We start from the raw sequence: 13,309 nt of genomic DNA, 5'->3' as shown, positions 1-13,309 counted from the left end.
TATATTTGTTTATTTATTTATTTTTTTGAGACAGAGTTTCACTCTGTTGCCCAGAGTGCCATGGCATCAGCCTAGCTTACAGCAACCTCAAACTCAAGCTTGAGCAATCCTTCTGCCTCAGCCTCCTGAGTAGCTGGGACTACAGGCATGTGCCACCATGCCCAGCTAATTTTTTCTACATATTTTTAGTTGTCCAGCTAATTTCTTTTTATTTTTAGTAGAGACGGGGTCTCAGTCTTGCTCAGGCTGGTCTTGAACTCCTGAGCTCAAATGATCTGCCCGCCTCGGCCTCCCAGAGTGCTAAGATTACAGGCGTGAGCCACCACACCAGGCCTAAAGTCTTATATTTAATATTACCTGTTTGTCCATAGAAGAGAAGAGAAGTGATTCTCCACCACAGATTGTGTCTAAGGACACACTGAGCCTGTGCATAAGGCTGAAAAAATGGCCAATATTAACCCCTAGCTCATTATATTACTAAAATCTCCACCCTGGGAGAGACTTATCCCCCATTTTTTGATCATGGGATGTAAGTACTAGCATGATTTCTTACTGTACTTGTGTGCAGTACACTTGTGTACACTGCCCTCACAGTACACTTGTATGGGCACTTGAGCCCAAACACTTAATGATGCTCACTCCCCTCATACATTATTCATTTCACTCCAAGAAAACCCCTTACCCTGTTGATCAGGGAGGCAGATTTGAGGCAGGTCATACCTCCCTACTCCAGTAGATGCATCTCCTGCAATAAATTCGGTCTTCTTTGACAATCCTTATTGTCTCAGTAATTGGCTGTGTTGTCAGCAACATTGAAACCCCCACCTCTTGTGGGTTCTTTAGCAAAATCCAAGGAAAAAACCTAGAATCAGATGGTGCCTATTTACAAAAGTGGTCTACATTTAAAATTTTGGTTTACATTTTTGTAAATTAGCTTTTTCTCATATATTCCCTTTTAATGTGCCATTTTTTCCTGTTGGGATCCTAACTGATACAAGTATTTTATACATGAGATTTAGATACATGTGTAGTGGCTTGTGCCTTTAATCCCAGCTACTCAAGAGGCTGAGGTGGGAGGATTGCTTGAGGCCAAGAGTTTGAGACCAACCTGGGAAATACAGTGAGACTCTATCTCTAAAAAAAAAAAAAAAAAAGAAAAAAAAGAAAAAAAAGAAAAAAAATTAGCTGTAGAGCCTAGGAGGTCAAGGCTGCAGTGAGTTATGGTCATGCTGTGCTACTGTATTGCAACCTGGGGGACAAAGTAAGACTCTGTCCCTTAAAAACAAAAAAAACACCCCAGACCAAAGATATAGAAGCATTCTACATTTTAAGAAGTTTAAGGGGGCCAGGCTTCGTGGCTCATACCTGTAATCCTAGCAGTTTTGGGAGGCCATGGAGGGAGGATTGCTTGAGGCCAGGAGTTGGAGACCAGCCTGAGTAAGTATAAGACCCCATGTCTACAAAAAATAGAAAAATTAGCCAGGCATGGTGGCATCCTCCTGTAGTCCCAGCTGCTTTGGAGGTTGAGGCAGGAGGATCACTTGAGTCCAAAAGTTTAAGGTTGCAGTGAGCGATGATGATGCCACTGCACTCTCGCCTGGGCAACACAGCAAGACTGTCTCAAAAGAAAAAAGTTGTTAAAATAAAGAAGTAATCAATATGAATATTGCTCAACTTTACTGTTAATTTAATCTAATCAGGGAAATTCTAATTAAATAAATTCTCTACACTGAAAGCCTATATACTGGGTGGGACATGATATGCTGTTTACAAGATGTGGACTGGAAAGTTCCTGAGCTCTGTGACACAGTGAGATATTCCTCTCTTGGAACCTGGAAACAAGGCCCAACTGACATGACAGAGTGTTGGTTTATTGGCTAAGATGCTGATGAAGTATTCCTGGGTTCATATGGGATATAAGCCCTAGAATGAGGTCATCCAGTGCTCTTCATTGTTGGTAGTTCCACTCTTTAATGGTCGTGAATCCACCAGCCCAGCAGAAAGAAAGGCATTAATATGCTGTGTCCACCAGCTAATGTAATTGATCCTTTGCCTTAATTGGTAAGTATCTCATACAAGTAAATATGTGAATGTATTCTTCTATTGACCAATTAAATAGCAGTTGTGGTCATGAGAGGCACTTTCATATGGGTCTATTTAGTAGTATACGTTATAACATTCATCAGGTGTCGGGCAGATGGGAGGGGATGGGTATATATACACATAATGAGAGCGATGTGCACCGTCTGGGGGATGGACACGCTTGCTCTGATGGGGGTGGTGGTGGGGCAAGGGCAATATACATAACCTAAACATTTGTACTCCCATAAAATGCTGAAATAAAAACAATATTTCCTAAAAATTCTACCTCTCATTATATATCCTTTGGCAGTATTAAATACCTGCACATGTGTATAAGAAGTCATGTAAAAAATATTTGTCTGTTGTTACCTATAAAGTAAAAATTTATAAACACTTAAGTGTCCACTAATGGAAGAATGGTTAGATAAACCATTCTGATGGCTGTTCTCTACTCACTCTTCCATGTTGAATTGTCACAATATTCCTTCTGCTTTGTGCCCTGTAGCCTTCAACTTGATGGACTAAATCAATGGGTAGCCCTCTGGCTTTTGCCTGGGTGCAGCTAATGGAGGCTATGGCAGAAATTTGGAGGACTGGAAGACAGTGAAATCACAGTATTTATTCCCTCAGTTCCCTCCCATCTGGGCTTCGTGTTGGCAGTTACTGTAACTAAAGGCCTACACTTTCATTGGTGGCTGCTTTTTGCTGTTGCAGCTCTTTTTCTGGTTTCTGGTACTGCTTCCCCCTACTGCCCCTCAGCATTGGGGGTAGCGATAGCTCCCTGTTGTAGCTAGTGCTGGGTACTTCACTGTTCCTTGTTGATTTCCTTTGATGCTGTCTGCACCATTATAAATTACATTTCCTTGTTTACTCCATTTGAATGTGGTATTTTTTTCCTGGTGAGAACCTGATGTATTTGTGCATGGAGAAGCCCCAAGAAATAGCTCCTTAATATGATGTCTTGGATTAGCTGGCTCACATATTTGAGGCGTACCTGTATAATTTCCTTATCTTTAACATTTACTTATGTTCTGCTCATAGTCATTTACTACAATTCTATTTAAAAACTATTTTTACCCTTTTTTTTTTACATTTTAGCTTTGGCCTAATTTTATACTTTATATTTTAGCTTTGTTCAGTTAAACAAATATTTAATATGTCCCAAAAATGTACAAGGCACTGGAGATATAGAGAAAAATAAGGCAACATCCCTATCCATGAAGAGTTTCCATCTGCAGGACATGGAGAGAGAGATAATAGTTTCAAGGTCACAGGTGGCTGCAGTGATACAGTATGCACAAGATGCTGTGTGCATATACAGAGGAACAGAGAGTGAAGTAGTGGTTTTAGCAATAGCTGTGCATGGGAATTACGTGAGACACTTCTGAAAAATACAAAGACTCTTGGCCCACACCCCAGAGAGTGTGATTCAATTGTTCGGATTGGATACATTATTATTATTATTATTTTGCAATTGAGACTATTTTCTTTTCTTTTTTGCTTTTTTCTTTCTTGTTCTTCTAGATATTTTGAAATACACAATAAATTACTATTAACTATAGTCATTCTGTTGTGCTACTGAACACTAGATATTTCTTCTATCTGTATTTTTGTGCCCATTAACCAAACTTTCTTTACCTCCTCCTCCAAGCTACCCTTCCCAGCCTCTGATAAACATTCTACTCTCTAACTCCATGAGATCAATTTTTTAGGTCTCATATATGAGTGAGAACTACGATATTTGTCTTTCTGTGCCTGGCTTATTTCACTTAATTGCCTCCAGTTCCACCCATGTTGTTGCAAATGACAGGATTTCATTTTTTTATGCCTAAATAATATTTTATCGTATATGTATATACCACATTTTCTTTATCCATTCATCCCTTGATGAATACTTAGGTTGATTCCATATTTGGCTATTGTGAATAGTTCTGCAATAAACATGAAAGTATAGATATATGTTCAATATACTGATTCCCTTTCTTCTGGGTATATACCCAGCAGTGGGTTTGCTGGATCATATGGTAGTTCTATTTGTAGTTTCCTGAGGAACCTCCATACTGTTCTCCACAGTGGTTGCACTACTTTATATTCCCACCAACAGTGTACAAGTGTTCTTTCTGCACATCCATGCCAGCATTTGTTATTGCCTGTCTTTTTGATAAAAGCCATTTTAACTGGAGTGAAATGATATCTCATTGTTGTTTTGATTTGCATTTCTCTGATGTCTAATGATGTTGGCCATTTTTACATATACATGTTGGCCATTTGTATGTTTTCTATTGAGAAATGTCTATTCAGATCTTTTGCCCATATTTTAATTAGATTATTTGATTTTTTTTTTCTGTTGAGTTGTTGGAGCTCCTTATATATTCTAGCTATTAATCCCTTGTCAGATGAGTAGTTTGCAAATATTCTTTCTCATTTTGTGGGTTGTCTCTTCCCTTTGTTGATTATTTCCTTTGCTGCGTAGAACTTTTTTTTTAGCTTGATACGTCCCCATTTGTCAATTTTTGCTGTGGTTGCCTGAGCTTTTGAGGTTTTAATCAAGAAATCTTTTCCCAGACAAATGTCCTGGAGCATTTCCCCAATGTTTTCTTTTAGAAGTTTCATAATTTTAGGTGTACATGTTTTTTTGAAAGCTCTCTGACTCTTCTCTTACCACTCTCTACCCTGTACCTAATATTCCTTTAGTACTAAACAACTATAGTTTCTCAAACATGCCATAACATGCCGCACCTCATTCTGCATGCTATTAGGTCTTCCTGGAATTAACCCCACCTCCCCTCGTAACTTTCTCTCTTAAGCCTCTACTCAAGTATTACTTTCCCTAGGAAATCTACCTAGTTTCACCCAGGTAGGTTTAGGGTTTTTTTTCTTCTGTGTTCCTACCCATAGCATTGAACATGCTATTAGTAGAGCTATTATCCAGATTGGATTAAAACACTTCATTTGTATGTATATGTCTCCTCCTGAGCTCCCAGCTACTTGGGCAGGGACTGGCATATGGGTAATTGTCAAGAATGGGTTGAATGAATAAACTCCATATCTAGGTACTAGCTATCAAGGGACTTACAATCATTTGGGCTTTTTCTTTTCTTTTCTTTTCTTTTTTTTTCTTGCTAAAGTAAGATTTTATTTCGAAAGTTATCTGAAAGACATCAAGTAAGGAAGGAGACCTAAGAGTCAATGGATGTAGGTTCCAAATCCATATTCCTTCCAGCCCCTACAGTGGTCTTTGTCATGCCAAAAAGTTGCTTTATCTGATAATTCCTATTTTTAGCTTCCTGGAGAAGAGATCTTTTCCCATAAGCCACCATCTTCATTTATTTTGTAGAGTAGAGCTGTACTTCCAGGAAACAGTGTGTTAGTTGGAGATGGGTATTTTTTTTTTTTTTTTACCTTTTTTTTTTATTATTATTTTTATTTTGGTATATTATGGGGGTACAGATTTTAAGGTTTCAATAAATGCCCATTTTCCCCCCTCCCCCCAAAAGTCTGAGTCTCCATCATGACCATCCCCCAGATGGTGCACATCTCACTCACTATGTATGTATATACCCACCCCCCTCCCCCCTCCCACCTGCCCAATACCCTATTACTGTAGCACCTATGTGTCCACTTAGGTGCTACTCAGTTAATACCAGTTTGCTGGAGAATATATCTGGTGCTTGTTTTACCATTCTTGGGATACTTCACTTAGTAGTATGGGTTCCAGCTCTAACCAGGAAAATATAAGGTGTGCTATATCACCATTGTTTCTTAGAGCTGAATAGTACTCCATGGTGTACATATACCACATTTTATTAATCCATTCTTTGATTGATGGGCACTTGGGCTGTTTCCACAGCCTTGCAATTATGAATTGTGCTGCTATAAACATTCGAGTGCAGGTGTCTTTTTTGTAGAGTGTCACTGGATCATTTGGGTAGATGCCCAGCAATGGGATTGCTGGATCAAATGGTAGATTCACTTGTATCGCTTTAAGGTATCTCCATATTGCTTTCCACAGAGGTTGAACTAGTTTGCAGTCCCACCAGCAGTGTAGGAGTGTTCCTCTCTCTCCGCAACCACGCCAGCATTTATTGTTTGGAGATTTTTTGATAAAGGCCATTCTCACTGGGGTTAAGTGATATCTCATTGTGGTTTTGATTTGCATTTCCCTGATGATTAGAGATGTTGAGCATTTCTTCATATGTTTGTTGGCCATTCTTCTGTCTTCTTTAGAAAAATTTCTGTTCAAGTCCTTTGCCCACTTTTTAATGGGGTTATTTGATTTTTTCTTCCTAATTTTCGTGAGTTCTAAGTATATTCTAGTTATCAGTCCCTTATCGGATGCATAGGATGCAAAAATTTTCTCCCATTCTGTGGGTTGTCTGTTTACTTTCATGACTATTTCTTTGGCTGTGCAGAAGCTTTGTAGTTTGATCATGTCCCATTTATTTATTTTTGTTGCTGCTGTGATTGCCTTTGGGGACTTCTTCATAAACTCTTTGCCCAGGCCGATGTCTAGGAGAGTGTTTCCAACTTTTTCCTCTAGAGTTCTAATAGTTTCATATCTTAGGTTTAAGTCTGTTATCCAGCGTGAGTTGGTTTTTGTGAGAGGTGAAAGGTGTGGGTCCTGTTTTAGCCTTCTACAGGTGGCTATCCAGTTTTCCCAGCACCATTTATTGAAGAGGGATTCTTTTCCCCAGCGTATGTTTTTGTCTGCTTTGTCAAAGATGAGATGGCTATATGAGGATGGTTTTATATCAGGATTCTCACATCTGTTCCACTGGTCAATATTCCTGTTTTTGTGCCAATACCATATTGTTTTAATTACTACAGCTTTGTAGTATAGTTTGATATCTGGCATATTAATGCCTCCCATTTTGTTTTTGTTGCCTAGAATTGCTCTTGATATTCGGGGTCTTCTTTGGTTCCATACGAAGCGTAAAATTATTTTTTCTATACCTGTGAAGAATGCTGATGGGATTTTAATAGGTGTTGCATTGAATCTGTAGATCAGTTTGGGTAGTATAGACATTTTGATGATATTGAGTCTGCCGATCCACGAGCATGGTATGGATTTCCATCTGTTTACATCCTCTGCTATTTCCTTCCTCAGTGTTTCATAGTTCTCCCTGTAGAGGTCTTTTACCTCTTTGGTTAAATATATTCCTAGGTACTTTAATTTCTTTGTTGCTATTGTGAAGGGAATTGAGTCTTTGATTTGGTTCTCAATTAGATTGTTGTTGGCGTATATGAATGCCTCTGATTTCTGTGTATTAATTTTGTATCCTGAGACTTTACTAAATTCATTGATCAGTTCCAGGAGTTTCTTGGTTGAATCCTTGGGGTTTTCTAGATACAATATCATATCATCAGCAAACAGTGAAAGTTTGATCTCTTCTGCCCCTATTTGGATACCTTTGATTCCATTTTCCTGTCTGATTGCTGTAGCCAAGACTTCCAGCACTATGTTGAACAGAAGTGGAGATAGTGGGCAGCCTTGTCTGGTTCCAGTTCTAAGTGGGAATGATTTCAATCTTTCCCCATTCAGTATGATGTTGGCTGTGGGTCTGTCATATATGGCTTGTATCATTTTTAGGTATGTCCCTTCTATGCCTATTTTCTTAAGTGTTCGTATCATGAAAGGGTGTTGAATTTTGTCAAAAGCTTTTTCTGCATCTATTGAAAGAATCATGTGGTCTTTGTTTTTGCTTCTGTTTATGTGGTGAATTGCATTTATAGATTTACGTATGTTGAACCATCCCTGCATCCCTGGGATGAAGCCCACTTGGTCGTGGTGGATTATTTTTTTGATAAGTGTCTGGATTCGGTTAGCTAAGATTTTGTTGAAAATTTTTGCATCTATATTCATTAGGGATATTGGTCTGTAGTTTTCTTTTTTTGTTGCATCCTTTCCTGGTTTTGGTATCAGAGTAATATTCGCTTCATAAAAGGTGTCGGGGAGGTTTCCGTTCTTCTCGATGTTGTGGAATAGTTTCTGCAAGATAGGTACCAGTTCTTCTTTGTAAGTATGGTAAAATTCAGGTGTGAAGCCATCTGGACCGGGACTTTTCTTTTTAGGGAGATTTTTAATTGCTGTTTCTATTTCAGCTGTTGAGATTGGTCTGTTCAGGGAATCTATTTCTTCCTGGTTGAGCCTAGGGAGGCTGTGTGTTTCTAGAAATTTGTCCATTTCCTCCACATTTTCCAGTTTGTGTGCATAAAGATTTTTATAGTATTCATAAATTGTATCTTGTATCTCTTTGGGATCAGTTGTGATATCTCCTTTTTTATTCCTGATGGAGCTTATTAGAGATTTCTCTTTTCTGCTTTTCGTTAGCTTAGCCAATGGCGTGTCAATCTTGTTTATAGAGATGGGTATTTTTTTAAAAACATCAAGGTAGATCTAATATGTTCAACAAAGTGTGTGTGTGTGGGGGACTCGGCCAAAGGTGAAGTGGAAAAGTTCTCTAGTATTTGCTTATCATCTTGCTGCAACCAGAAATCCACATGTGGAAATGGCACCCAGGAAAATGGTTCTATGCGAAGTTGTTCTGTCTTTGCGTCGCAGATGCTACTCATCGGTCCTCCTGTTAAAGCCCTTGCAGCACGCAGCTGCTTCTCTTGACCTCGGTCTTGAAAGGCGGCTCTGTAAATCTCCGCAGTGTTAACATTAACAGCTATGCCATAAATTACTGGAAAGTGGTTTTCATTTTCTTCTCGGTCATTTAATTCTGTCACACATAATGTCACTAAGTGAATGTCCTCTTCTTGTCCATCAAAGTCACTGAGAAGCTGATGAGTAAGTTTTTGTGACAACTGCCTATCGTCACTGAAGCCTCCCACCTTGGTGGGAGGTGCAATTCCAGCCTTCCACCTTGAGCGTGGTCGGAAAAGGATTTTATGGAGTTCATGATCAAGGGGACCTCAGCTTTGGTGTGGCTTCCATCACAGTGTGTCAGGCAGGTAGCCCCATGACCTTGTGTGCCTCAGGACCACAATGTGACAAGTGGTGGCATCCTCAGAACCCAGAATGGAGATGGAGCCATCCTTTGGGGAGGTCACTGCAAGCTCTCTTTGCTGAACATACAGAAGGCCCTGGGCTCCCACTTGTTGAACAGACTGACCTCTGAGAAGTCTGGCTCTTTCCTCTGGAGGCTGGTGGGCTCGGACCAGGTCCTCGACGGACTGAGGAAGCCACACTCGCCGCCCCACCACGAGCTGCAGCATCGCAGAGGCGTCTGCCCGGGCAGGCCCTGGGAGGCAGCTGCCTCTCCAGCCCCGGGCAGCCCGCTGCCCCTGCCCCTGCCCCTGGGCTTTTTCTTTAAAATTGACTTTTGTTGTCATTTTAGAGATTGTACATTGTATGCCATTTTTTAAATGTGAAAGAGATTCAAGTAATTTCTACTGCATATTCTGCATTGTGTGTGCTTAACCTGATTGAAATTTGTAGTGAAATCCATGTGATTTTGATTAAGTATGTTCACATTCCCCAGGCATTCTGTTTTATTTTGAACCACCAATGACAGAGTCAAAATTGGCAGATAAAATTGCTAAAGGTGATGCTCTTGAAACATCTAATTTCAGTTTTGTTTCCTCTCCAGTGACTTGTTAAAAGATTTATTCTTTTGGTTGTTCTTACCAAGCCAGTCAGGTTCTGGGGACAATTTCCCTGATCACATGATCACATTAGCAGAGTTGGCAAATCCCGGTTTCTGCAGCAGTACCTGGTCATTACTCTTCAGTGCTGTTAATTAACTACCTTTTTTTTTTTTTAAAAAAAATTCTTTCAGCTTTTTATTTAATAGCAGTGGCACAAACAGAAGCTCAGTTACCAAGATACTCTTATTACCTGATGATGTTGTGGTCTGGGAAGAGGTAGGTGAAAAATATAAAGTCAAGATAACAACAGGAAAAAAATTGACTTGGTTTATTAAATTCAGTTTCAGAAAATAGGTATAGTGGCAGAATCTACATTTATAGATATTAGATAAGTTTTTGGTTGTGGTCAGGTAGTTATAATGTAGGGAAAAAGGAAGAGGTCACATTAGGTGGTACATAAAGTGCTATAGATTGTGGAGAAAGGCAAATAACTGACTTTGACTTTTACATGGTTGTGGAAATGTATCATGGGTTTCTAGGGTGAAACTAAAACTATGAAGGAGAGTCAAGATCAGCACAAGACAGTATTTTAAACATAGGCAAGGGATTTGGGGGTTCAAATGATGATTTAGAAAAGGATTTATTTTTTTTTTATCTCATTAACCTGTTTGATAAAAGCAAAGGGAAAGTAATAAAATCCGATACCACTTGCTCTGTTTTATTTCTGTCTTTGCAGAAAAGTTAAAACAGGAAGAAGACCACTAGAGACTAGTGTGTTATGGCATTTATTGGGACCAAAACCAAATTATATGCACAGAATTTGGAGGATTGACTGGTAAACTGTCTAAGAGCCCACCTGTCCTTACCTGCATGCCTGATTACAGACCTATCATCATTTTCAGCTGTGATGAGAAAAACTGCTAGAATGGTATTGATGGGGGAATCAATTCTTCTGCTATGATAGTATAGTTATTGGGCATTTAATTGTGTTTTTTTTCTCTCTGATTTTGGCCACTACAGTGTAAAATAGAAGTAGATAAGTTTCAGGGAAAAATAACAAATTTAGGAATCCAGGAGCATGAAAATTGACCTAGAGGAAAGGTGAAAGGAATGGGCAACTTAGTTTGATTTATTTAATTCAAGTTCAGTAAGTATTTATATGAGAGGGTTCATAATAACACTTATATATTTCCTTTTATAGAGAAATAGACAAGTGGATGTAGGCTTAAAACAAACAATCAGAAAACTCATTTGGGAGCAGGGAAGAAGTTTTGGATTGTCAGAATGATAAAGCATAAGAATAGCCAAAAAAAAGACGAATATTGAATTCTCAAGTATTATGTTTTTAGCTAATTTAGACATTCTACTGATGTGGCTGGATCAAAAATTCTATTTTATTTCTATGGCTTTATTAGTAGGGCACTCTTTTTCTCCGTTTTCTTCAACTTAAACTTTAAAATATATAAGAATCTCTTCTGGGAGACTGACCAAATCCATGTGAATCTACAAAAGAAATTATGTTGTGTAGCGAGCAAATGTCAAAAGAGTCATAGTTTGTAACTTTAATGTCCTTTAATTAAGAAAAGCAAAAGAAAACATGGTGGAGAAAAGTCTTGGAGAGAAAAAGATTGAAAGCGTTCTATTAGAATGAGCTCAGTTTACCCAAAGCAAAAAATGGCTCAGAGTTCACTGACCAACCTTCAAGGACAGTAGAATGCCTTCCTCTAGCTTTGTGTATTCAACCAGGAGCAACTCTTGTCTCTGAGACTCTGAAGGCACAAGTCATACACTTTAATGTCTTCTGGTTTTCAGTTCTTTGCTTTGTTCCCACCCCCTGGCCTTCCTTTTTTTTTTAAAGGTTATCTGGCCCATTTCCCTTTTTTCCTGTTTCCTTGTCCAATTCTTCCATTGGTTGTATCTCATCAAACTCATTATAGTTGAACAATATCAAAATTTGAGCCATAGGTTCTTACAAATTTCTGTTATTTCTTTGTCTAACTAGTATATGTATGTTATGGGTTATATTACTCCTCTAGAAAGAGGATGGCTAACATTGATGATTAAAGGATGGTTAACATTGATACAGAAATTTAACATCAAATGCCCTTTCATTTTGGTTTCATCAGGTGCACTATGGGTACCGGTCCACTAGATCATTCACTGTCTCTCAAGTTAGCAAGCCTAAGCGGCAATTCACTTACTGTCATATGTAACAACAGCTTTAGTGGCCAAAAAAATGTTATTCGATGCCCAGGTAATATTTGACTTCTATACTTTATATACCTTTAAATAGATTTTATTAATAGAATACAATTATGATTAATTTGAATTTTTTCATTTTTTCCTCTTTAGGTAACATGGGAGTGAACCTCCTGAATGAGCCAATAAATAAAGCCAACCACTCTGTAGTGTCTGAATTTGTGTTCCTGGGACTTTCAAATTCCTGGGAGATCCAGATTTTCATTTTTTTCTTTTCTTGTCTTTTCTATGTGTCCAGTATGATGGGAAACCTCCTCATAGTGGTCACTGTAACCTCTGACCCTTACTTGCACTCCCCCATGTATTTTCTGCTGGCTAACCTCTCTGTCATCGATCTGATATTTTGCTCCATCGCAGCACCAAAGATGATTTGTGATCTTTTCAGGAAGCGGAAAGTCATCTCTTTTGCAGGCTGTCTAGCTCAGATCTTCTTTAGCCACGCTGTTGGGGGCACAGAGATAGTGCTGCTTATAGCCATGGCCTTTGACAGATATGTGGCTATATGTAAGCCTCTCCACTACCTGACCATCATGAACTCGCGAATGTGCATTCTGATTTTAGTGGTTGCCTGGGCCATTGGTCTCATTCACTCATTCATTCAGTTGGCTTTTGTTGTAAACTTGCCTTTCTGTGGCCCTAATGTATTGGACAGCTTTTATTGTGACATACCTCGGCTCATCAAACTTGCTTGCACAGATACCTATAAATTGGAGTTCATGGTAACTGCTAATAGTGGGTTCATTTCCTTGGGTGCTTTCTTCTTGCTCATCCTCTCTTACATTTTCATCCTGGCCACACTTCAGAAACACTCTTCAGAGGGTTCATCAAAGGCTCTTTCCACTCTCACAGCTCATGTTACTGTTGTGGTTTTATTCTTTGGTCCACTGATTTTTTTCTATATGTGGCCCTCTCCTTCAACACCTCTGGATAAATTTCTAGCCATATTTGATGCAGTTTTGACTCCTTTTCTAAATCCAGTCATCTACACATTCAGGAACAGAGAGATGAAGATAGCCATTAGGAAAGTGCTCAGTCAGCTTATGGGTTTTAGAAAAATCACTTAAATAGCTTTATTGAAACACAAAATTTCCAAGTGACTATTGGAAGTCCCTAATAGGCAAACCTCATAAAGAAGGGACTTTCTACTATGAATCACTTGGATCATTCACAGACCTTCATTGCCATATAGTGGGTTTATTTTGTTCCCACTGAAGACTGTGTGACATTCTTCCTTGAAGAGAAAGAAGGATTTTTTAATACAATATATAGAAACCAAAGATTATATTAACTCTTACATTTTAGTTCCCAAATAATTATGCTAATAATATTGTTCACATATATTAAACAATGTTGTAAATAAGTTTGTTTCTCAGGA

At 38.7% G+C, this 13,309-nt stretch overlaps 1 protein-coding gene and 1 pseudogene across 1 annotated transcript; one reads left to right on the top strand and one right to left on the bottom strand.

The window, feature by feature from the left end:
* Positions 1–5,251: 5,251 nt before the first annotated feature.
* Positions 5,252–9,303, bottom strand: LOC105862125 (protein N-terminal asparagine amidohydrolase-like; annotated as a pseudogene).
* Positions 9,304–12,065: 2,762 nt separating this feature from the next.
* On the top strand, positions 12,066–12,998 carry LOC105862128 (olfactory receptor 4F15-like). Its single transcript, XM_020285910.2, has one exon. It carries the CDS (start codon positions 12,174–12,176, stop codon positions 12,996–12,998), a length of 825 nt encoding a protein of 274 aa, XP_020141499.2. The 5' UTR covers positions 12,066–12,173.
* Positions 12,999–13,309: the final 311 nt, after the last annotated feature.

Source organism: Microcebus murinus, chromosome 6, assembly GCF_040939455.1.
Source record: "Microcebus murinus isolate Inina chromosome 6, M.murinus_Inina_mat1.0, whole genome shotgun sequence".
Classification (NCBI taxonomy): Eukaryota; Metazoa; Chordata; class Mammalia; order Primates; family Cheirogaleidae; genus Microcebus; species Microcebus murinus.
The sequence above is the reverse complement of the archived record's forward strand: the minus strand, read 5'-3'. Positions and strand labels throughout refer to the sequence as shown.

Excerpts from the sequence above, each read along its gene's own strand:
- LOC105862128 (XM_020285910.2), top strand. The coding sequence starts at position 12,174 with ATGATGGGAAACCTCCTCATAGTGGTCACTGTAACCTCTGACCCTTAC.